Source organism: Siniperca chuatsi, linkage group LG16 (assembly GCF_020085105.1).
Source record: "Siniperca chuatsi isolate FFG_IHB_CAS linkage group LG16, ASM2008510v1, whole genome shotgun sequence".
Taxonomy (NCBI): domain Eukaryota; kingdom Metazoa; phylum Chordata; class Actinopteri; order Centrarchiformes; family Sinipercidae; genus Siniperca; species Siniperca chuatsi.
In genome coordinates this window covers 8,488,131-8,511,406 of record NC_058057.1, presented here as the reverse complement: position 1 = coordinate 8,511,406, position 23,276 = coordinate 8,488,131, and the positions used below count along the sequence as shown (strand labels likewise).

At 41.9% G+C, this 23,276-nt stretch overlaps 1 protein-coding gene across 2 annotated transcripts in view; it reads right to left on the bottom strand.

Moving 5' to 3' along the window:
* Nucleotides 1-23,276, bottom strand: part of ches1 (checkpoint suppressor 1) — a 59,999-nt gene that overhangs the window by 14,165 nt on the left and 22,558 nt on the right. For both annotated transcript variants that reach the window (XM_044169360.1, XM_044169362.1), the window contains 2 exons: nt 16,424-17,023; nt 5,012-5,163 (listed from right to left, as the gene is read on the bottom strand). In XM_044169360.1, the coding sequence (XP_044025295.1) occupies nt 5,012-5,163; nt 16,424-17,005 (734 nt within the window). In that variant the 5' untranslated portion in view covers nt 17,006-17,023. The remainder of the gene's footprint in view (nt 1-5,011; nt 5,164-16,423; nt 17,024-23,276) is intronic.

Here is a 23,276-nt window from a genome sequence, read left to right as displayed (position 1 = left end):
AGGGGCTAAACTCATGGCAGACGCTTATTCTGCAACACCCCCCCCCCCAACATCTCCCTCATCTTTTTTCTCCACGCGAGGGGAGACGTTGGGAGAGAAAGAATAGAGGGAGAGGGTGGGAGCTCCTCCCCAACCCCCTTGAGACACCCTTCCCTCTTTCCATCCATTCTATCCTCCCCTCCTCCTCTCATCCAGATGCTGATGGGGTGTGAAGGAATGCACCATAGAGCTGACCTCCTACCCAGCATGCTCTCTCTCTCTCCCTCTGTCTCCCTTACATACACACAAACACACACACACACATACACACCCTTCTATATGTCAGACACATCCACATACACCCATTTGGAAATGGATGCATAGTATACCTACATTCACACAAACACACACACCGAACAAATAACTGCACGGACTAACACACACACACACACACACACACACACACACACACATACATGCAGATACAGTCATACATACAGACACACACTCTGAAGCAAACTGCAGGTGGGGGTCGACTGGAGCGGTGTGAGTTATTATGGTCCATGAAAAACCAAGAGGTGTGAGCGACAGAGTAGAGGACAAAGAAGCATCATCGCTCTCCCTCTCTTCCCTCCCTCCCTTCTCATCCTCTTGCTCCCCTCATTTTTTTCATCTCCTCACCCTGCCGCTTACTCTCTCTATATATCTTCTTTCTCTTGGTTCATCTTCCAATTCTGAGTTGTGTAGAACTGCTCGAGACAGTCCTTGACCTTAACATAATAGACATGCTGTGCAACCATTCACAGTCATTACACTTCATAACATAATATTCTTGAGAGCGAGTGCTCTTGAGAGAGATATTGTGTTATACTGATTGGACCTTCTGAGTTCCAAGATATATATATAAAGGAAACTGTTAATACCTTATTCCATATGCTAAAATAGACTGTACATTTGATTTTGTGCATTTGTTTTAGTATTCTTCTGGCTAGATTTATTTATTATTTATTCCCTAAACTTCTAATCCTAACCTTAAGACTCATTACTACTAACGTCATACAGTACCAAACAATGACCTTGACCTTAAAGTTCTATATGATGACTTTTTTATAGTAAAATGTGATGTTTACATTTTTAACAGTGTTACTGTTAACTCTTACAAGATTTAACAGAGCATTTATGTTAACTGAACTGTCTGAATAGTATATGGGTGGCGAAATTAAAAGTGATGAGGTTTTTTTGATCTTATAATGGCCAGAAATTAAAAAAAAAAAAAAAACTTATCTTAGCCGTATCAAATGGTCTTCATCAGCAGATGGAGTTTTCTTTATTCATGCAAAAAGGTTTGAATGAAATCATAACATTTGTCGACTGATCCATCTCCATAACAACTATGAGCTGCGATGAAAACTGTGTGATACAGTTGAAAGCTCAGGAAAAAGATAGTAAGTGGACCTTGAGTGGAGACTTTTTTTTCCCCTTGCACATTTTGATCCTCTGTGATCTGCAAGCTCCCGCTAGAACTTGTTCGTTTATTGTTGAACATCATAAAAACTGTAACAAAGTGCAGTAAATTCTGACCTTCTGTCCACAGTGCCCCTATTTTGCCAAGTTATTACACAGAGCTTTAAAGGGTGATATTAATTACCCATAACCTATTGAACCCAGATTTCCCCCTTACATTCACCACTTTAAAGTGGCTTTAAAGTTAGAAAATCCTGTAAATTCCCAAGATAGTATTATATGAATTATTATAAACCTAAGATAAATGTTCTTTATTGTTGCACCATTACATCAGCTGGAAATATTACAGATATCTTGTGTATATTGTACAGTATATACACATTTTGCTAATTCAGCCTGACATGCTTAATATCTTTGGAAACTTTGGGATGTGGATCCAGCAGCATTACTGTATGATGGAACAGCAGCACAATGTTGCTGGAGAGGTTAAAGGACCATACAAGTGGTGTTCATGTTTTAGTACATTAGCAACAAATTGTGCATACTGTACATGCTGTGCCTGTGCTCTATGTTGCTGCTGGCCAATTTCTAAAGCACACCATAAATTCTTAGATTGATTTTCTACTTTCCAGGCAGCCACTGGTTTCCATTAATCTAAGGAGGATATAAAAAAGTCAACTCACAGAGACTTGAACGAAGCTTGTTATTCAATCATACAGTAGGTAACATTTAGAAGCCTTGATATGTTTAGTCAAAGTTTTGAAAGTTGAAAGCAGTGACTTTTTGAAAGCTCTCCTTTTCAAGGATTCAAGGACGTTCAAGGATGCTCTGACATCTGAGAGTCAAAAAGTATTTCTTATGCCTGGACAAAAAAGACAGAAAAATGAGCAAAAATGGAGGCTATGAAAAGGCTAGTGTAAATATGTCATTTCTTGCATTAAAAAGTTTGTTGCTCAGCAGCTCACTCTCGGGTTTTTCATGTTGGAGACTGCTCACATGCACCAAATCCCTGCTCATAACTACAAACTGTCATGTATCTTTGACAAGAAAGGCAACGAAAGATTCATTGTGATGGATTTTGAATTTCAAGCAAGTCTCCGTTGATTTTCATATTGTGAAGAACTGAGTGGAAACTAGAGCTGTAACGATTAGTCAGTGAATCAACTGAATCAAATGGGCAGATTACGAACATAACTGTTAATCAAAACCAATGGCTGCCAGGAAGGTAAGATAACACACACACACACACACACACACACACGTACCGTAGATACACAAATACACACAATGCATGCTCTTCAGGTGCTGCATCTCAAGGGACCCCGCGCTCCACTCTAACCAGGAAATGGACTCTCCTCACTTACTCTCTCATTTCGCACTGTGTGTCACAATGCAAATGAACAACCTCCCCCCTCTCCCCCTCCTCCCTTCACTCCCCACATACTCCGACCTCTCCTCACTACACCCCGCCTCCCCTTCCTCCTCATGTTCCGAATCCGGCCTCCAATTTGTTCCACTTCCCCATACCTCATTGTTCAAAATGACACTTTTACATTTTGTGGTGAACCAATTATTCTGTCTTACACAGTCCGCTGGCTCTGCAAGCCAACCTGCCCGGATCAACTGGGGAGCGGGGTGGGGGGGTGGTGGGGTATTCGGAGAGGGAGAGAGAATGAGAGAGATGGAGAGAGAGAAAGAGAACAAGCGGAAGAAAGGGAGAAAAGACGACTAATAGTACCTCTCGCTGGCATATCCACATGGATGGGCAGAAGAGCCGGAAACCGAGAAGTTTGCAAAATGAGAGGATGGAGGGTAGAGGAGAGGAATGTGGAGGAAACAACACAGGTGGATGCTGTGGAGAGATGTGGGCATGAGTGTGTGTGTGTGTGTGTGTGTGTGTGTGTGTGTGTGTGTGGGGCTGTGAGGGGTCAGAAGAATGAGGTGAATGAAGACAAAGGAGGATTTAATTGAATGATAAAGTGGTGGAGAGAGAGAGTGAAAAGCGTGGAAAGAGAGAGGGAATAAATCACAGCAGGGATAAATAAAGAAGACGGAATACTGGGTGCCCCACTAGTTGTAATATATGCCTGAGGATGAGCGGGAGGGTGTGTGGGACATTAAACGAGGAGACAAGAGAGTGAGAGGAGCGGAACGGAGGAGTGTTAGGAGCCGGAGGAAAAGGCAGAACAGGGGGATGGACAGGAAAGGCTGGGGAGAGGGTGAGGGAGTGAACGTGTGGAGAGAAAAAAAAAGGCTACCAGTGCTTTTTTTTAACCTGTGATGAGCCTGAGGGAGATAGGAGGAAGGATGAGTGTTGTTGGGGCAGGTCAGCTATATAACGCCTTGGGCCAGGTGGGTGGAGAGAGAGCGAAAGATGGAGAGAGAGAGAGAGCAGAAGAGGTGACGGAGTGTATTTGTTTTGTTATATGTGCCTTAGGGCTGCAACTACCGATTATTTTTAGCGATTTATGTATCGATCATTTTTTTGATTAATCGTCCATAAAGCATCAGAAAATAGTGAAAAATGCTTGCCACAATTGCCCGAGGCAAAAAACATTGTGTGCAAATGTGCACACATTCGCGGAGAAAAAGGTTGATCTTGGAATAATAAGAATTGCTATTGGATCATTCAACTGAAACCAACCAGAAATCTATTTTTTCAAAGAGAAAAGCAGCAAATCCTTACATTTGAAAAGCTGACTGGAAAACGTTTAAAGTTTTAGTTGTCACCCAAAGTCCTGCCGTCAGGAGTCAGTAGATGAAAACATAACAAGTTTAGCAGTATTGGTAGTACAGCTGCAGCGGCAAACTGTGACAGAAATAAAGAGTGAATGGTTTTAGCATCTGACATTAAGTCAGATGCTAAAAAACATGACTTTGATGGGAGGTGGTCAAGAGGACGTGACAGTCATGCTAACACTAGATGAGAGAATATTATGCAGAAGGCGATGTTAAACCATCGGGTGCAACAGAGGATGATCCTGGACAGAGACCTGCATAAAGACCCAGGTGCAGCTGTTGGAGTGAGACAACTTTCCTAACGACTGCTGAACTGTATACTGTTGTGCCAAAATATGCCAATAAAATCAGAAAAAAAACAACCTCTCAGTAAACTGGCACGCCATGACAGATTATTAATTTTGCATTTACTACATTTATTTTGGTTATACATTTAATTTGAGTTGATTTCAATATTATATTTTCAACTCCAAATTCATTCAGATTAAAGCATTATGATTTAGTCGAACAAGTGTTTTTTCAGTTGTGGACAAAGTCAAATAATCTGTATGTGGCACAAAAGACACATCTAGATCGCATTTTGTCCGTCCCTAAGAAGAAAATTCTTAAATTAGTTGTACATGCCATAGGAGTGATGGCCATGAAAAGAGCTAGTGATGTGCTGTAGCATCTATGTATGTATGTATCTATCTATCTGTCTCTGCTCTCAATGAATAAAAGGGTTTATTAACCCAGCAAATTAATCCAATCAAGTGGCTAAGCAATTAAGTAAATCAGATATGTCATACAAACTCATCAATCAATCAACCAATTAGATAAAGTGTCTTACCTGTGGTGAAATGTCTGAGGCAGGGTGGGTGGGGAGGTGGAAGGGGTGGCCAGGCCGGGCGAGTAGGGATGGTACGGCGTCTTCTTCAGCGCCTGGATCAGGTTGTGCCTATACTCCGGATCTATGGACCACAGAGAGCCTTTGCCTATGCTCTGAAAGAAATAAAGAAAGAGGTAGAGAGGGAGGGAGGGGTGGAGAGGGGCAGGGAGATAGATGAGAGAGATGTTATTGGAAGTGCTATCGGGCCCCTCAAAGCACATCACAAACACAGCACACCGACATAAGCCAACAAGTCCAAAGCCCTAACACAAGCTCAAAGTCCAGACCTTGTGCCGGATTCTTATTTACCAAACTACCTGTACACACAGCAATGATTCCCATATTCCCAAGGAGGCTAACACTTGGAGGAATGAGAATTAATACATCCTCAATGCCACCTCGCTCAATATTTTCCAATCCGTGGCCTCTCCGCAGAACAAAATCAGGAGGCATTTTTCTGATTAAGACACAGGGAGACTCTTTAACTTTTTCCACTCCAGAGGCGATGCTGGTGTGTATTTTTAGATCAAAGCAGCTTCCCCCTCACCTAATGAAGGCGTTGGCTCCCAATCTGAGTGAAACCAGCCTATAGATTATAGAGACGGGAGGGATCTCAGACGGGCCGCCATTAAAAAAAACACATTCCCTGTCTCTATCTCTCACAGCCTTCTCCCTGCTTTCATCTGCCTTGTCATCTGAATGTGGCAAAATCTGGAGTTTGTGTACGGCAGAGACTGAGAACGGCAGAAGAGGGAGAGAGAGAAAAGCAAATATAAAATTAAAGCCGTCCTGCCTCATGTTCAGCTCACTTTGTAGTGCTCTGTGATGTGATACAGGTACATGCTACAGGGTGGGGAGATGTCATGACTGCAGGCTTCTGATTTCTGCAAGTACTGCAAGGAATCTATTAAGAGGGAAATGTCAGATATGCCAGAGCCGAGCATGTGAGCATTAATTGGAAACAAATTCTAAAACCTGAGGAGCATTTTGTATTGAAGTGGAGGAGAAATACACATCTCATTACTCCCCTATGTCGGTGGATCAGTCAGAAATTCACCAAAATTATAAAAAAGCAGTAACTTGTGGTGTTTAGCCATGCAGTTCATTTTGGTTATATTAGCCCAGGTTGAGAGGTACCAGATGTTTTTGCCACCACACAAATACAGTGGAGGTGAACGGCATTTGTGGTGCTTGCACAGCAATGAACAATTCTACCTAAAACAAGAATGATGGAGGACACTATTTCTGGGAAGACATGTTGCTGCTTTTCTGGTAAATTATTCAGTAATTTGCCAGAAAAGAACGCCAAATTACAGCAATGTCTGAAAAAATAAACAATTAATAATTTTGGATGGCAGAAATATGTTTTCTATGCTTTCCTTCGCTATAATGTTAATCATCTTATGACCACTCAGATTTTATTTTGCTGCCTCTTAGGCTCCTGGGCCCGTGTTCCTCAAACAAGAAATACACAACGCAAAAGACTGAATTTAGTTCTTCGCTAAAAGTGAAGAATAAGACACATTTATTAAGCCACTTACTCCTACTTACAGAAAGGTGTAAGAGTAACCTTTAAGAGCAGCTCTCAAGTGATCACATGATTGATCTGGGGAGGCACAGCCATTTGCCCCAGTTATATGTTATTCTCAGAAAACCTATTTTAATTCTTTAAATTCATTTTGTGTGAAATCTTTAATATCTCCAGGAGCAATTAACACATGCTATTAACAACAATACATATTTCTGACATTTAAATAGGGATGAAATATAAGTAACATCCTATCAAACGTGAGTTTGATGATAACACGTTACAAGAAAGTAGCAGTTTCAGATAGTGGCTATTGTGTCAGATTGTGTGTGCTCTCCACTGTATTGCGCAGCTTTGGTCATGTCACAAAAATGAGTACAGGTGGTGACACATATACCAACCAAACTTTAATATGAAAACACCTGAAATATTATTTTATAAAACCAAGTACATTACTGTCAGTGTAACTGCAAGCGTAGGACACATGTGATCTTGTAGGAATGCAAGACGCTAATAGGATGTGTGTGCACTGTTGATTTGTGTCCCCCCCGTCTGGATCTTTGCATTAGTATGTAAGTCGTGTTGAACACAGGCCATATGTGCCATGTTTTGCTATGTGTGTGTGTGTGTTTGGGGGGGTGGGGTGTGTGAGTGTGTGTATGGCGAGTTCCCTAGGGAGTGTGATATTACCCAGCGTGGTCTGCTCCTGGGAGTGCTTCTATTACTGCCAGCAACGCCTCTCCTGGAGAGCATGATATTACACACACATATGCTCGCTCCCACAGAGGTGACCCCCACTGGGCCAAATTTCCCCTTGCACCTCCAGTATATATATATGTGTGTGTGTGTGTGTGTGTGTGTGTGTGTGTGTGTGTGTGTGTGTGCGCGTACTGTCTGCCTGCTTGCCAGCCGATTAAATCACTGCTCCCTACAGAATCTCTGTCTGCCGGGGCCCCTGCCTCTGCCAACCAGCCAGCCAATCAAAACGCTCAATCTGAAAACCCCCCCAGTCGATAGGCCAATCACAGGGCACAGCTCACAGGAAGGGTCGGTCACCTGGGTTATAGCGGTCGCCTTGGCAACAGGCATCATCTGGGCTTGGAAGCGAGAGGAGGTGAAATGGACTTTTCATTTTCTGACAAATTCCCAAAGTTGAGAAAAAGGCAGCATGTCTCAAAATCGATTATCACAAAAAAGTATTTCAGGTCAGAGACTGGCTTTAAGTTGTCAGTGGGGTTCAACTTTGATACAGTATGACACAGATTTTAAAAATAGGATACCACCACAAGGACGGATCTTACAGCGTAAAAGCAGGTGAGGACTGTGGTCTTGACATTCACCTGAAACTGTGTTTGTGATCTCCATTTAAATGGTTTCCTCTCTCCATCCTTTGATCCCATCTGGTCTCACTCCTCTGATACGAACACTATTTTCTGGATGATGTGTTTATTTGTGTTGCATCTATGCACTGGAAAATAACCACATCACCGTAGTGCTTGCTTGCAGCTAAAGAGCAGGATTACACAACAAATAATCCACAACTCAAAACGTCAACCCCTACTTTAAGAAATAGCTCATACGGTATGAAACAAAAACTGACTAGGCACTGGATTAGACTTTAAATTGCAAGTTTAAGCAATAGTACACTTAAAAGAAATGGATTTAATGATATGTATCTGTGTCACTACACCAGTCTGTAGTAGTTTTGATTAGGAAAGCAGCAGTTTTTATATGCGTCCATGTTGTAAAACTGCAGAATACTGAGCAATGTACAGGTATTTTCATGATGGAGAAAACATACATACTGCAACTTGCCTGGGACACATCATAGCGTGAGTAAAAGACAAAAGGGAAAGAAAGAGGAGACAAAGGCGGAGAGAGAGAGAGAGATGATTGTGTGTTGCCAACATCTGTTTCCTGTGTTATATAAACTATGGGGGCTGGTCTCCCTTGGAAATGGGAGATATTAAAAAGTCCTGCTGCCACTGACCCCGCGAGTAACACTATACTACTGCTACTGCATTCCTATCTGCACTATTATCTTTTCACATATACATTTACCTATCACATAAAACACTGCACATACTGTACAGTATTTTATGACTTAAAATACACTAGGACCGTTCACTTCATTTTAGACAACTAAATCCACAAACAATTCATAGCAGGCAATACTAAGAGTACTGCATTGTTCATCCTAACTCATACCTATTTACTCTGTAAATTAACCAGTCTTTACTCAAATACTTTAATGGGTTAAAGGAATAGTTTGACATTTTGTATTTGAAATACGCTTATTCACTTTCTTGCAGAGAGACAGATGGGAAGAGTGATACCACTCTCATGTCTGTACGGTAAATATGAGGCTACAACCAGCAGGTGGTTAGCTTAGCTTAGCAGAAAACAGGGGGAAACAGCTAGCCTTGCTTTGTCCAAAGGTAACAAAATCTGCCTGCCAGCACCTCTAAAGCTCACTAATTAACACGTTATATTTTGTTTGTTTAATGCACACATTGTGGTTTTATGGGGGTTTATTCCTCTCCTAAAACAAATACATGTTGTAGTTTGTACACTTTATATTAAACAAACAACATGAACAAACAATGTGCTAATTAGTGAGCTTCAAAGATGCTTCAGATTTCTTCTGATTCTTCTACTTTTGGTGGCTGCTTTCCTGTGTTTCCAGTCTTAAGGCTAAGCTAAGCAAAGCTAAGCTGTGTAATGGCTGTTGCTTCATATTTAATGGACTGACATGAGAGTGGTATCAGTAGTATTCTCATCTAACTCTAAAAAAACAAAAAAAAAAAAAACCAAACAAAACAAAAACAAAAGTGAACAAGCGTATTTCCCAAAATGTTGAACTTTTCCTTCAAGGCTGACGACATTCAATATTTTCTTACTGTCTACAAATCCCATAAAAAGACCAAAACAACAACAAATGAATGCTACTCACAAGTACTGCCTGTGTACTATATAGCCTGATATATCTCATTCACCTGTGCCATAGAGCGCCACTGTTTTCCAAAACCTATTAAAACACATCAATGACACATCGCTTTATTACAATAACCACAGCTACTATAGTTTATTCTTCAGTCAATCCCAGATACACCGTCCTGGTGCTGTAAGTACTCACTAGAGCTCCAAAAGTGAATTGTGCCATGACATGGACAGGGTAGAGAAGTCAGAAGGGATTGAGAGACAGATGTATTATTGGTTTTGGTCTTTTTATTGGATTTGATGACAATAAGTAAACATATCCTTTAACTCTTCAATCAACCGCTTTACTATAACAACTGTTATAATGCAGCTATATACTGTCCATCGCTGAAACTACAGCTTTAAATAGTTTAATCATAATTAACAATGGCATCCATATGCTGTAGAGACCCATTTAAACAGTTCATATTGGCTATTAGGAGAGGAGAAAGTAAATTTTGTTTTCAGCTCAGTAATGAAATGAGATTTAAAAAAGAAGTATGATGCGCAGAGAGCACTGAGCTGCCACTCTCTGTGCAGAGAAACATGCAAGGCATCAGCATAACAGGCTTTGTTGTCCAGTGGATTTTCATGAGCAATATGACTTAACCTCTACTACCAATCTGAAGTATTATGACTGGACATCCACAGTCAGGGTAAAAGTATTAACCCTAGTTGTGTTTAAGCCTGATTAAACACAACAACTGTGATACAAGGATCCATCATTACTTACTGGACATATACAGATATAGTATACTGTAGGTAAAGTGCAGCGTGGATCAGATACATGTCTGAACATTGATTAAGATATTCAGTATATCTGAAGAAAAACAACATGAGAAATGAAGCAGAAGCGTAACTGTAATACGCACGCAGAGAGACAAGAATTACAGCAGAGGATGCAAATGTTCTAACAGGGAGAGGAACACAGAGCTTTTGAAGAGGAAAGAGGCAGAAAGAGGGAAAAGTAGAAGAAGACAGGGGATACAGGCCATTTCTGTTCTTTTTGAAGGCCATTTGACAACAAAGAGACAACGGGACGAAGAGGCCCTGTTGGGTGTAAAAGTTACATGTTGGTTGGACAACAGGGTATTTTTGTCAGTACATATAAAAACGGCTCAGGGTACTATGTGGACATTTCTTCTACAGGTGTTATGAATTGACTTTTCTTCCACAAGTACCAAACCTGTTTCCCATGTGGTTTTAATTTCAGCCAAAGTTGGCCCCAGTTAGTGCTTCTCATGTACTTGTCATTTTTACATTTCAGTCATCTGCATTGGCTATTACATTCAAGTCACAGATATAAGTCTCAAGTCTTCCTCAAACATAAATACAGGGCAAACTTTCAAAATCTTTGCAGGTCATTTGCTGAACACTGAAGACATTTCCAGATTTCCCAAAGACTTTATCCTGCTGGTATGAAAAATATTCCATCAGTACATTTTTAAACCCATCACATCTCGCAATATGCCATCTATTTCTTCACCAAACTTAAATCTGTGACAAAAATATAATCATAAATGCTCATAAAGTCTCTGCAAAAACACTGATTACATGAGAGACACCAAACTGGGCCTAGTCCAATGTAAGCAACTCCCAAAGCACCTATGATATGTTGTCACTTAGCAATTAATTTCAGTGAGGTCATTTGGGTTTTGGTTCTTCCATAGCTTGTCATGGTGGCATAACTTTCACATCCAGGAAAGTTCTTCAAGGACACTACCAAGAACCAGTCTTAGAGATGTTTAAATTGCTTCCCTTAGGCTACGCTGAACACATGGTATGTGACAAGCCTTGACCTCATACTCATGACTGACAATGACAGAAACAAACATGTCACACACAAAAATATTACAAAAACAAAGGCAGTCATATATTTTGATAGCTTATTAAAGCAGTATTAACTGATGTTTTTGGCCACTTGGAGGCAGCAGAACAAGCTGCAAACACAACATTGACATAAACACAACATTAACCTTATAAAGTTGAGATGGCTAACATGTTAGCAAACAACTAGCTGTTTACACATCCAGCAGACACAACGCAACATTGGCATTTATTTGGAGTCATGTTTCTCTCCTTTTAGGTCTGTTTTGGTCGCCACCAACTTATAATATCTCGCTCATTAGCTTCTAAATGCTCCACTGTGTTCACCAGCTAGTTGCTAACTTTCTCTGTCTGCTGTTTGGTGCTGGGCAGGTAGTGTCCAGTGGGTTTATCATAGCTTTTTCTAAAACAATCTCCCTGTTGTGGCTGAAAATGGGGTTGAGGAGAGCGGTGAGAGTGAACCAAAACTGTAAAGTTGCGGACCGTAAAACCAAAACAATGAGCTGAAAGATGCTAAAAAACTCCCTAGACCTGAGGGAAAATGCTGAATCGGGTGGTAACTCTTTGTGGGTTTGTCACTATGAGTAAGCCCTTTCATATTACACATAGTAAATGGACCCATTTTTATTGTCAAAATATTGTTTAGTGCAGCTTTAAAAAACATCGATCAAAAACTTGCATATAAGGAGGCGCTAGCTTCATGCTAAAGCCAAAGTGCTGCCACATTATGGCTGGATATCATTAACGTTTTCTTTGTTTTATCACTGATAAATGGTAGTTAAGATTGGCTGAATGTATTATGTTTTTGGGAAAAATGGCTAGAGGAGAAAATTACACCGATTACAAAGCCCACCAGCAAAAGCCTACTTTCTCGTACACCTTTATTTCTTTATTTGATCCTAGCTTTTGTCTTAGTTTAAAGTAATAGTTGACTGCATGCACGTGTTCTTCCATATGCATATTTTAAATCAATAACATACCTTAAGAAATATCATTAATGTGTTTGTGATTTGAGAAAAAATACAGTAAAATTATATTAATTTTTGCAGATACATGGCAGCTACCTGCTGATAAATGAATGTAAAAAAAACCAAACACCTTAAGCAGACAAATCTAAGCTCACTCCAGATGCTACAGTTCACAATGCTCCGAGTTAAAACGTAAAAGAATCAAGGACGCTTCTCATCTGAACAGGGCGAGTTAAGTTAGAGTTGACACACTTGGGTGCAACACTGGGAGAATTTATAGTGATTCTTAGATTATAAAACTGCCTGTTGTCGCTGCTGTGATTTCATAAGAGGCTTTGAGAAATATATCACTGTGAGTGTGTGTGTTCACTGATCTTCAGCACTGATCCAGAAGTCTGAGGGCAACAACACTTGTCATTAAGGCATGTCATGCAGCACAGCGAAGAATCCTGTTTGTAAACAAAGCCATGGCAACCGTGGGACTCACACTCTCTCACGCTCTCTCTCACAAGTTTGCACTTCCACACGCAAGACTGCCACACACACACACACACACACATGGCGCAGCAAGCTTATTCTAAACTAGTCCCCATCTTGTCATCTGCCTGGATATGACCCAGAAATACAGTCACTGGAACAAATAGGCCACTGTCATATTAATCTCCACCTCTGTAAATTGATGGAAATATGATTTGGTGCGTTCACAGTAAGCCATGTCTCCCCGCTTCCTCCTTTCTCTCTCTCTCCCTGTGTGTGTGTCTATGGCTCTAGATCCATCCCTCACAACGGTAACTTGACCTCCTCTTAACCAAATCTCTTTCTTCTTTTCCACAGCGAGCAATGAGTAAAACATAATGCAACAAAAAGAAAGATATCTTAGACCCTGTAATTGCATGCTCAATTCAAAAAGACATAAACAGGTGTAGGAAAAGGCAAAGCAGGGAGAAAAAAATGAGTATTCAAATGCAGATATTCTCAGTGAAAAGCTTTGAATGGCGAAGTCTGACTAAAATTATAGAGATTCTGTAATTGCAGCTTCAGATAAAGCACGGCACTTGGCAGGTAGAGTAGAGAGTCTGCAGAGATGTGCCCTCATTTCCACACCGACACAGCGCTCACGCCCGTGTGTTAGTGCTTTTAAGCATTCAGGCGTGCTTGCAAGTGTGTGTATGCGTGTGAACTTGTTTGTTTGTGTGTCAGACATGCCCTGTGTGTGTTTGAAAGTGTGTGTGCATGTGAGAGAGGGTAATAGGTTTGAAGGGTTAATTAGCGTGCTATCTTAAACGGTGTGCAGTGACAGGAAGACAAGACAGGCTGTCCTTGCCAAAATCACCTCTACACATGCTGTTCCACACACACACGCGCATGCACGCATGCACGCACGCACACACACACACACACACACACAGACACACACACAGACCCACAAGTACATATGTGCACATAACACAAGATGAGGACATACACTCTTTCTCCCCCACTCAGCACCTCACTGCCCATCTGAAGCTCATACACACATGCACATATTTTCACAAACACACACGCCTAAGTCAGTAAAGCCAAATCAGTTTTCCGGTTGCTACAGCAACAGCATACTTTTATGTCAACTGCAACCTAGTTACTATGGAGATATGTATACAAGAGAAACTCTGTGCCGTTGTAGTCAAGGGCCAGATGACAGCATAGCGTGAGGGTGTGTGCACAGACACACACATGAATACACACACACACACACACACACACACACACACACACACACACACACACACACACACACCATGTCCTCTTCATCCATTTTGTTGCTCAACACACACACACACACACACACACACACACACACACAGCTCACTCAAAAGGAAAAGTTCAGGTTCACATGCTGGTCAAGGAAAGCATAAAGCGCTCCCATCTCCTCCAGTATAATCTCAATCAGCTAAACACGCAAAGCTAGCATTGATCCTCGCTGTTTGTCCCCCACCCCCAACACCCTGGGGCAAGATGAAATCTAAAGTCTGCTGGCATCTGTGTTATTAAATCCTCCAGTATTAATTTAGCACTAATTGAGTGAGGGATTCATTCCCCGTTTACCCCGAGTCTTTAATGGAGTAAAATCTGGATAGGAAAGCCAGTATAAAAGACTGTATCAAGACTTAAATCAAAAGCGAAATGCTGTTCCCACTGGGGAAGCGCAGAACGTCTGAGTGAAAGAGAACTATGAAAGCAGAGATCATCAACTATTGATAAGGCCGAATCTGGTACAGCTGTAGACAAAATACAGAATATGTTTGACTTCAAGTTGGATATGCCTGGAAACCGCTGATAACTGTCTGGCTGTGAAATAAGTTATAACCACACATAATAGAGTGAATAATGGGCTGCGTATATACCATGTGGCTGCTGTGATATTTTTTCCATATAGGCTAAGTATTCAGAATATGATTGATGAAAAGTGATTTTAAAATCCCTGCGTTGGTTTGTATTGGGGCTGGGCATCATTTGAAATGTCCTGTACCTGAGTCAGTGTCTGTGGAAGGATTGTCTGGGACAAACTAATTGGCCAATTAATACTATTCTATGGGGCTGAAAACACCTGTACACACTACAAGGAAATGATGCAGGAATTGATATTAGACATATTATATATTTTTTAGATTACGTTAAAGAAATTAGAACCTTTAGGAAATTATAGAATCATATGGATGAGTATACCCTTTATTTTACCCTGGCCTAATTGTGCCACTGAAATATTTTATCAGTATTTTACTTCATATTTTACTTGGAAGTCAACTTCAAAGAGTTTGTGTGTATCTACAAAACTAGATCAAATAGCTCATATGCTATATGGGCTATATGAGATAATAGCTTAATTACTGGGATACTTAAAATTGCTTAGTAATTATTCTCAAACATAACATGGCCTTTTATTTAGTGAGGACTGCTATTCAGTTTCCACTTTTGCTGCTAAATTAACGTTAGCTAGTTTTGCATAATGACAGAACAAGCTGCTGTTCAGCCCTGAATGTTCTGGAGGTCCTGATTAAAATGATCTTAAAATATTGATGTGACATGATTAAAGGTACAACTGACAGATTGCAACTATTAGTTTGCTGCTAGTGTTACCTGTTGGTCAGTGTTCCACTGCTATGTAGCTAGAATGTACAGAGCTGGAAACTGACATGCGCAGTAATCTAACGCTAGATTGTTTATCTACAGAAAACTCTCTACTCCGCTGGTCTTTTTTTATCGTAAAAAAAAAAAAAAAAAAGACAATCCACTCACTATCTTTTTAAATGATACATAGTAGCCTTTTTCCCACGACAATCCATCTTTGGCCGAGCGCACAGAAATTCCAGTTTGGCTATATCACAAAATTAACAGTGATTGACTACAGCACATAAAATCTATAAAAAGAGAAGCTTGCTAGTAGCATTAATTCTGCTCTTTACTTTAACAGGAAAATTTGGATGCGGGGAGGTCGCAAGACATCTCATGTTTTAAGGCGGTTGTTGCCAGAATGGTGGGCTCTGGATCAAACCCTGCTGAGTTTTGACACAATACTCCAGTGATACTTTGCATTATGTTGGAGTATAAACCTTTTTTTTTCAATAAACCCTTTTTTTAATTTAACAAAATAAGCTAAAATTCTAAAAGCATTCTTGTTTAATGCTGTATTAGCACATGCAGTCATATAAGAACTTCCATCCATCCATTAGCTATACCTGCTTATCCTGTAATGGGTCGCGGTGGACTGGAGCCAATCCCAGCTGACATTGGGCGAGAGGCGGCGTACACCCTGGACTGGTCGCCAGTCAATCACACAGCTGACAAATAGAGACCAGCAACCATTCACGCACACATTCAGACCTTTCAAACTGGAGCACCACAGTGCTAACCACTGCACTACCGTGCTGCGTCATACAAGGACTTTTACAAATTAGCAAATTTTCCTGATGAGGTCAGGAAATGAATGATTTGATGATCAACAAATTATAAATTAAGTGAAATGACTCATATTACAACTTTCGATACAACTTTTTTTCCACCATTTCTCTACACAACTTCTGATGTCTTTACCTGGCTCCGGTCTTTATCCACCTTCTTGAAGCACTTGTTGAGCGATAGATTGTGGCGCACTGAGTTCTTCCAGCCTGTGGGGGCGCTTGCAAAGTAAGGGAAGTGCTCCAGGATCCAGCCGTAGATATCCTTGACCGGCAGCCGCTTATTTGGCGCATCCTCGATGGCCATGAAGATCAGGCAGCTGAAGGAGTACGGTGGTTTTCGGTTGGCCCCTGCTACCAAGTCATACGCTGAGTGTGCATCGCTGAGCAGGGGGTCGTCAGGGGAGGGAGACGACGAGGAGGGCGAGCGTGCGTGCTGACCGTCGGGGTCCTGCAGGGGGGAGACGCTACGCAGCCCTGAGTGGCTGAAGCTGTTGAGGAGGTCGGTGCTCTCGTGGAGCCAGGAGAGGCTGGTGAGCTCCTCGTCCTCGGCCTTGGAGAAGGAGGCGGACAGGGACAGCGAGAGGTCAGCCGCCTCGGCCTCGGATGCTGCTGTGGCGGCGTCCCCCTGCCGGTACGGTGGGCTCATACCCTGCGAAGCACTGGCTCCACTACTGGGGCTCTGGGCCTTCTTACTGGGGGGCATGGTGGGTCCCATCCAGCCCAGGGCTCACTCCTGGAGAGGACAGCAGAGAGAGGAGAAAGGGGAGGGCAAGAAGAGGCAGAGGGGAAGGAGGGAGGGAAGGAGAGCGCAGGGGTGGAGAGAAGGAGGAGCAGGATAAGAGAAAAAGGAAAAGGAAAAAAAGAAACGAGGTCAGCTTGTGAAATTCAGTTGGCTTCTCACAAAAGCCTTAATTTTTGTTAAAGGCCAAAGGGTGGGGACACGCAACAAGATTTTGACCACATTCCCAATTAGGCTGCGTTAGATCTGAGGGGAAAAGTATACATCATCATTTTTCTCTGGGGCTTCCAGAGCCCCAGAGAAATCCAGTTCTGACTGGGATGGCAAATTTAGTGCTTCATTGGTTGAGGAAATCTCGCCTTGTACAACTACCCTCTAATTACTAGCGTACCAGCAAAGTATTGACATTACATGGGGTTGCTGTCATAACATATGAATACTGTTAAAGGTCTAATAGTTGTAGGGTCACAGAGATGATTCCGGTGCTTTAACATCTCTACAGCAGGAGGAAATGTAATTGTAAAGGTTGGAGCACTGAATGAGCGCAGAATACACTTTAACTGCCAATTTACAATATTACAAATAGTTCAGGGTCCAATGGTCAGAGTCAGTTCCACAGCAGGATGTCTGTGACCAGAGATGATCATGATTGGGGGGATTTGCCAAGAAAAGAAAGAAACAAACTTGAGTGTGAGTTCAAATCCATCCCTATTCTAATCAGACCATTATTCTTCTAACGGAGAAGCAATGCTGTGCTCGTTAGACGCAGGCAGAGTGTGGTAATTGAAGAGGACTGGGGCTGAACATCACACCACAATCAGAAGGCTCACAACCAGGCCTTTGATTGTCCTCTAGCATAGACAGCTGTGGGAAGGACCCAGGCAGCAGCTACAGCTAAATGTAATCTGCTCCACTCACCCTGTGAACATGTTTCAGAGTCTGGAAACAAATACACACCCTCGCTAGGATGCACGTGTGCTACACACACACACACACACACACACACACACACACACACACACATACACACGCACACATACACACGCACACACAGACACATGCAAGCGAACCTAAATTTGCATGCACACACAAATTCCTAAAAAAAGGGCCGGGTAAAAAAAGGATGCAAAACTAAAAGCATACACACACATGCAAACATGGATGAATACACACACACACATGAAAGCACACACACACACACACACACCCCCCCGAGAGCAGCATCATTAGGACATGGGGATTACGTCCAGATATGTTCTGGCTGGCCCCTGTGCGGTGCGATCGCTCTCTAATCCAAGGTGATCATCGGCCGATCTGTCCCCTCACTCTGCGTGATTGACTGACAGCTGTCACCCATGGCAACCCGCTGTGCCGTGACAACTGTCAGTTTGCTACAGCTCCGGCCGTCGAGTCACCATGGCAACAGAGCAAAACAACTCAGCTCCTCTCTCGTTCTGATGCTTTTCTCTTTTTTTCTGTTGCTCTTCCACCTATACCCCCCGTCTCCCTTTTTTCCCCACTTTTCTACCAGCGCCGATAACTCTGCTTAACAGTGTTGATAGGCTGTAGTGGAAGGACTGAGCTAAATATAGAATTGTGATGTATAGCTGCTGTGCTGTTGTTCCACGTATAGTTGGCCAGCCTATAGTCACCTCGCTGCTCCATCCGACTCTCTCCACGGCGCAGGGAAACGCTCGGCGGAGCTAGTTGTCTTTGATCTCCTCTCCACTTCTCCTCTCTTTTCACTTCTCACACTTTCTGACAGCACGCACGCTCATTCAACAAGCTGTACCTGTCTGAGGTACAGCGTTGTTGCACCAATATTGACATTGAGCGTAATGAATTCAAATTGCCCCTGTGACGATAACGTCGCAGCTGAAAATAGTCAGCGCAGAATCAAAGGGATGGGCGAGTTGGAAAGGATGTTTGACATGTTTTTCACGGTGTGTGTGTGTGTGTGTGTGTGTGTCTCTTTGTGTGAGTGTATTTATGCATGTGTTTGACAGGCTTGTCACGGTGTGTGTGTGTGTGTGTGTGTGTGTGTTTGTCTTAGAAGGGAAGGAAGGGCATCGTAGTGACATTGTTCCTGGTAGGAGTCCACTGGAATGCAGAGATTGCTCTGATGCTCTCTTTCTCTCCATCTCCTCTTCCTCCTCCTTGTTATGTTGCCATAGCGGCAAGGGGGCCATGAAACATTACGGCTGACAGTAAAGTCATCTCATTTTACTGTTGCTATGACAACAAACTCCTCACTGTTGGTTGGGGCCAGTGCGAGCTGCCGCCCAAGCCTCGTGCCTGAATGCGTGCATGAGTAGATGCATGTGTGTGTATGTGTGCCACCATGTCTCCCATGGGCTCTCATAAAGCTTAACACACTTGCTCAGCTCTAAACAAACTTTCATGCAACTTCTACAGCGGCCCCTCAGGACCAACTGCTAAAGGACAAAGGCAGATATCGCTCAAGTTCAGACTAAATGATGCCTGCTGTGTGTGTGTGAATGCGTTTGAGTGTGTGTGTGAGAAGCATCCTCACATTTGTTTGACAGATGGGACTGTGCTATTCTCTCTGTCTTCTTCATTCTCTGGATCTCTTTTGTGTTTGCATGCTTTGTTTTGATTTGTGTTCATCTCTGTTTGGCATGTCCACATTTGGCTTAGCGTGTGCATGTGTTTTTTTCCCTGTGTTTGTGTGTGTGTGTGCGCATTAGACTGTATGTACACCCTCCTTCTAAGTGTCTGTGCATACCAACGCGATTTAAAGCAGCTGTAATCTGTACGGTGTGTCTCTGTTCTCACTGTGACCCTGGCACCACACTGGTTCTGTTTGCACTGTGCACCCAGATAACAGGGACTTTACAAGACGCCATTGAATGAGAGTAAATGGCTTTCTCCACTCTTGAACGCTTAGAGTTTGGTGGTACACTTAATTGAGATTGTTCCTATTATTATATTCATGGCAATATACGTTTCATTTACTCCACAAGTGAAACTGACCACTATTAAGTGACATTATTATAAATGACGGCAGAACTTAGTGGACTAATCTATAACAAAAATCGATCAGCAGAAAATTGTAATCTACAACAGTTTTGAAAATCGATTAATTGTTTAGGTGATTTATCGAGCAAAAACATCATACATTTTCTGGTTTCAACATCTCAAATGTGAGCGTTTGCCCCTTTTGACTGTTTTAAATTATTGTATTATTATTCTTTGGTCGGACAAATCTATTGATCAATTTGCAGAAGTAACTTTGGGCTCTGGGAACTTGTGATGGGCATTTTTTTGTATTTATTTGACTTTGACAAAACAGTTTGAATTCAAGGTCCATTTACTAACTTTTTTCCATGGCTTTCAACCATATCACATGGTCTTCATCAGCAGATGGAGTTGGCTCAGTTGTCAAGTTAAAAGAATAGTTCAACATTTTGGGAAATACCCTTAGTTGCTTTCTTGCCAAGAGCTAGCCGTCCTGGCTCTAACTTAATTTTTAGCGTAAAGACATAGGAGTGGTATTGATCTACTCATCTAACTCTAAGCAAGAAAGTGAATAAGTTTACTTCCTAAAATGTCAAACTATTTCTTTAAGACCATTGATGAAGACTGTGTGATACAGTTGAAGGCTCTAGAAAAAAACAGTAAGGAGACCTTGAGTTTGGAATGTTTTGTGAAACTACTAATTTCATAGAATACACAATTAATAGAAAAAACGAAGTGCTAAGTTAATCAATAATGACATACAAAGGCAGCCAAAACCCACAAGTATCCTTTCTATCTCCTCGGAGTCTCTAATTTGCGACCCGATTTTTACCCCAATCAAAAAGTAGCTAAATCTGCGCTAAATCTGTTTTAAGAGCAATTATGCTTTTGCCAGGACTCGTCACTGCATGTCTGACAGGATTTTGACAAACCTAAAGGTTCTCATCCTAAGTGTGCTGCTTGGTTCCAGCCCTATCGAGCCTCAGCTAACAATTGTGCGCCATTAAAAGCAAAACATTTTTAAAATCAATATCTGTTGTCGTCTGCAAAAAAGAATGAAATGGTAAGACACAGTGCTATTTCAGATTCAACAGCTAATAGTGCACCAATTAACATGATCCAACCACAGATTAGAAGTTGTCAAAGATACTTCTTTGGCAATCAACCAACAAATTTCAATGAACTGAGATGAGGGCTTTGTTTGTTTTTTTGGTTCTAAAGATGACCAAAATGGATGAGACTAAACGCAAACCCAGAAAATGTGTTCATTTTGAAGAATATCACTGACCTCGATGTAACCCTGCTGACCTCTGGCCAGCTCCAAACTCTCTGAAGCCTTTGTAACTGGAGGCAGAGGCCACCAGTGTTACATGGAGGGGAGAAGGTTAACAAACTCCTCTGAGAGTGAGAGGGAGTAGGCTACTGCATGTGCCCTAATTGACAGCGTAATCATCTAACACTGCATTCATGCTCTTGCAGATACTTGTCTAAATCACATGCCACATTTATGTAATCCTCAGAAGATCTTCATTCCATGTTGGCAGCTTTTTCTGTCTGACTTGCAGGCGCTTTGTGTGCCGAAGCCAGAAGAAACATTTCAATAATACTTTATTTCTTGTACTGGAGTCTGCTGCAATATTAGCCAAACTGACTTTCAGAGAAATCCCCAAGTCATCAAATTACAGCTCCCAAAACCACATCAATGCAGAAATATTAAAATAAAACCAAAATAGGCTTATGACGTGCTGTCAGCAGCGCATTTATGCTCTGCTCTGGGCCTCGGCGGACTGAAGCGACTATTACAACTTTGTCAGTTTGATCGCAGCTCGTGACATATGTTGCATGTCACATCCTCCTGCTCCTCGCTTTCCTGTCAGTCTTCACTATACAGCCCAATAAAGTCAGTGCCGTGAAAATAATCCCCCTACCCCAGAATGGAGTAGTAATAGTAGTGTAGGAAATAGTGACAAAGAATTGAATAGTAGCTGGTAGGAGTTTTTTTTTTTATTACTTTGCAGAGGGGTGAGCTGAACCTTGTGGCTCCCCTGACCACAGTGATAAAGCAGAGAGTCAGATGCACCGAGGCAAAACTAATCTGGAGTTTTGATGACAAAAGGACGACCTTTATCCCTCCTACACATATGCTGGATGGATGGAAGACCAACAGAGAGAAGGAGAAAATGAGAACTCTCTGGGAAATAATAACTTCTGCTACATATATGTCAACACTGGTTGTAGGAAGCCTTGTGATGTTGTCCATTTTCAGCCCTTGAATCCCCCCCCCACCCCTTCTGTATTTCCTGCTATTCCATGACGGCAAATATCCAGGATTCCAGAGGGCTTTAAGGAAGCAGAGCAGGATCAATCACATCCTATAAGGTCTGAACGTGTCTTCCTTTTATGTCATCCATAGCAGCAAAGAGTTATGGAATAGAGGTCAGAGGTCAGGGTGTCCCAGGGGACTGCTCCTGACCCCTCGGCCCTGGCTGCTGCTCTCTGCTACCTAGCGACTCACACAGTCGCACACGCATGCATACATGCACACACACACGTAAACATGCACGCATTCAGACATATATAAACACACAGAACTGAACTTCCTTCACTACAGGAACTGTTCTACTTTCTTGAAAATTTGCCTGTTTCCAGTTTTTGGCCATTTGACAGCCGTGTATGTTAAAAAAGCTTAGAGTGCACTTGTTTGACATTGTTTCTGTTCTGTAAAACTGATTAAAACTAATAGATAATGTAACTAAGTGTTTCCTGCTTTTAAAAAAAATGACATTGTCTTTTTTAGGGACACATTTTCTTCTTCAGTTACAGGTATTGTGATATATCGTATATGACTTGCTTGCTACTATATATATTGTATATCACAGATTCACTTGTGTTGTGATCTATTGTTATCGTGGCAAAATATAGCGATAGAATTGTATCATAAATTCACCTGTGATTCTCACCCCTATTCAATTAGCTATAAATGTATAAAGACTAGGAGTCTACAGCCATGCTAGCAGCTCTGTAAGGCTATATTTGGGCGCAGCAGTGCTTTGAGGTAAAAGCTAATACTAGCATTGTAATATGCTCACAGTGACAATGGTAACGTGCTGATGTTTAACGGGTATATTGTTTGCTCACCATCTTAGTTTGTTAGCATGCTAACATTAGCTAATTAGCACTAAACACAAAGTACAGCTGAGGCAGATTTTTGCAGGTATTTGGCCATAAGCCAAAGTACTGGACAAATTAAAAGTTTGGCCTGCCAATA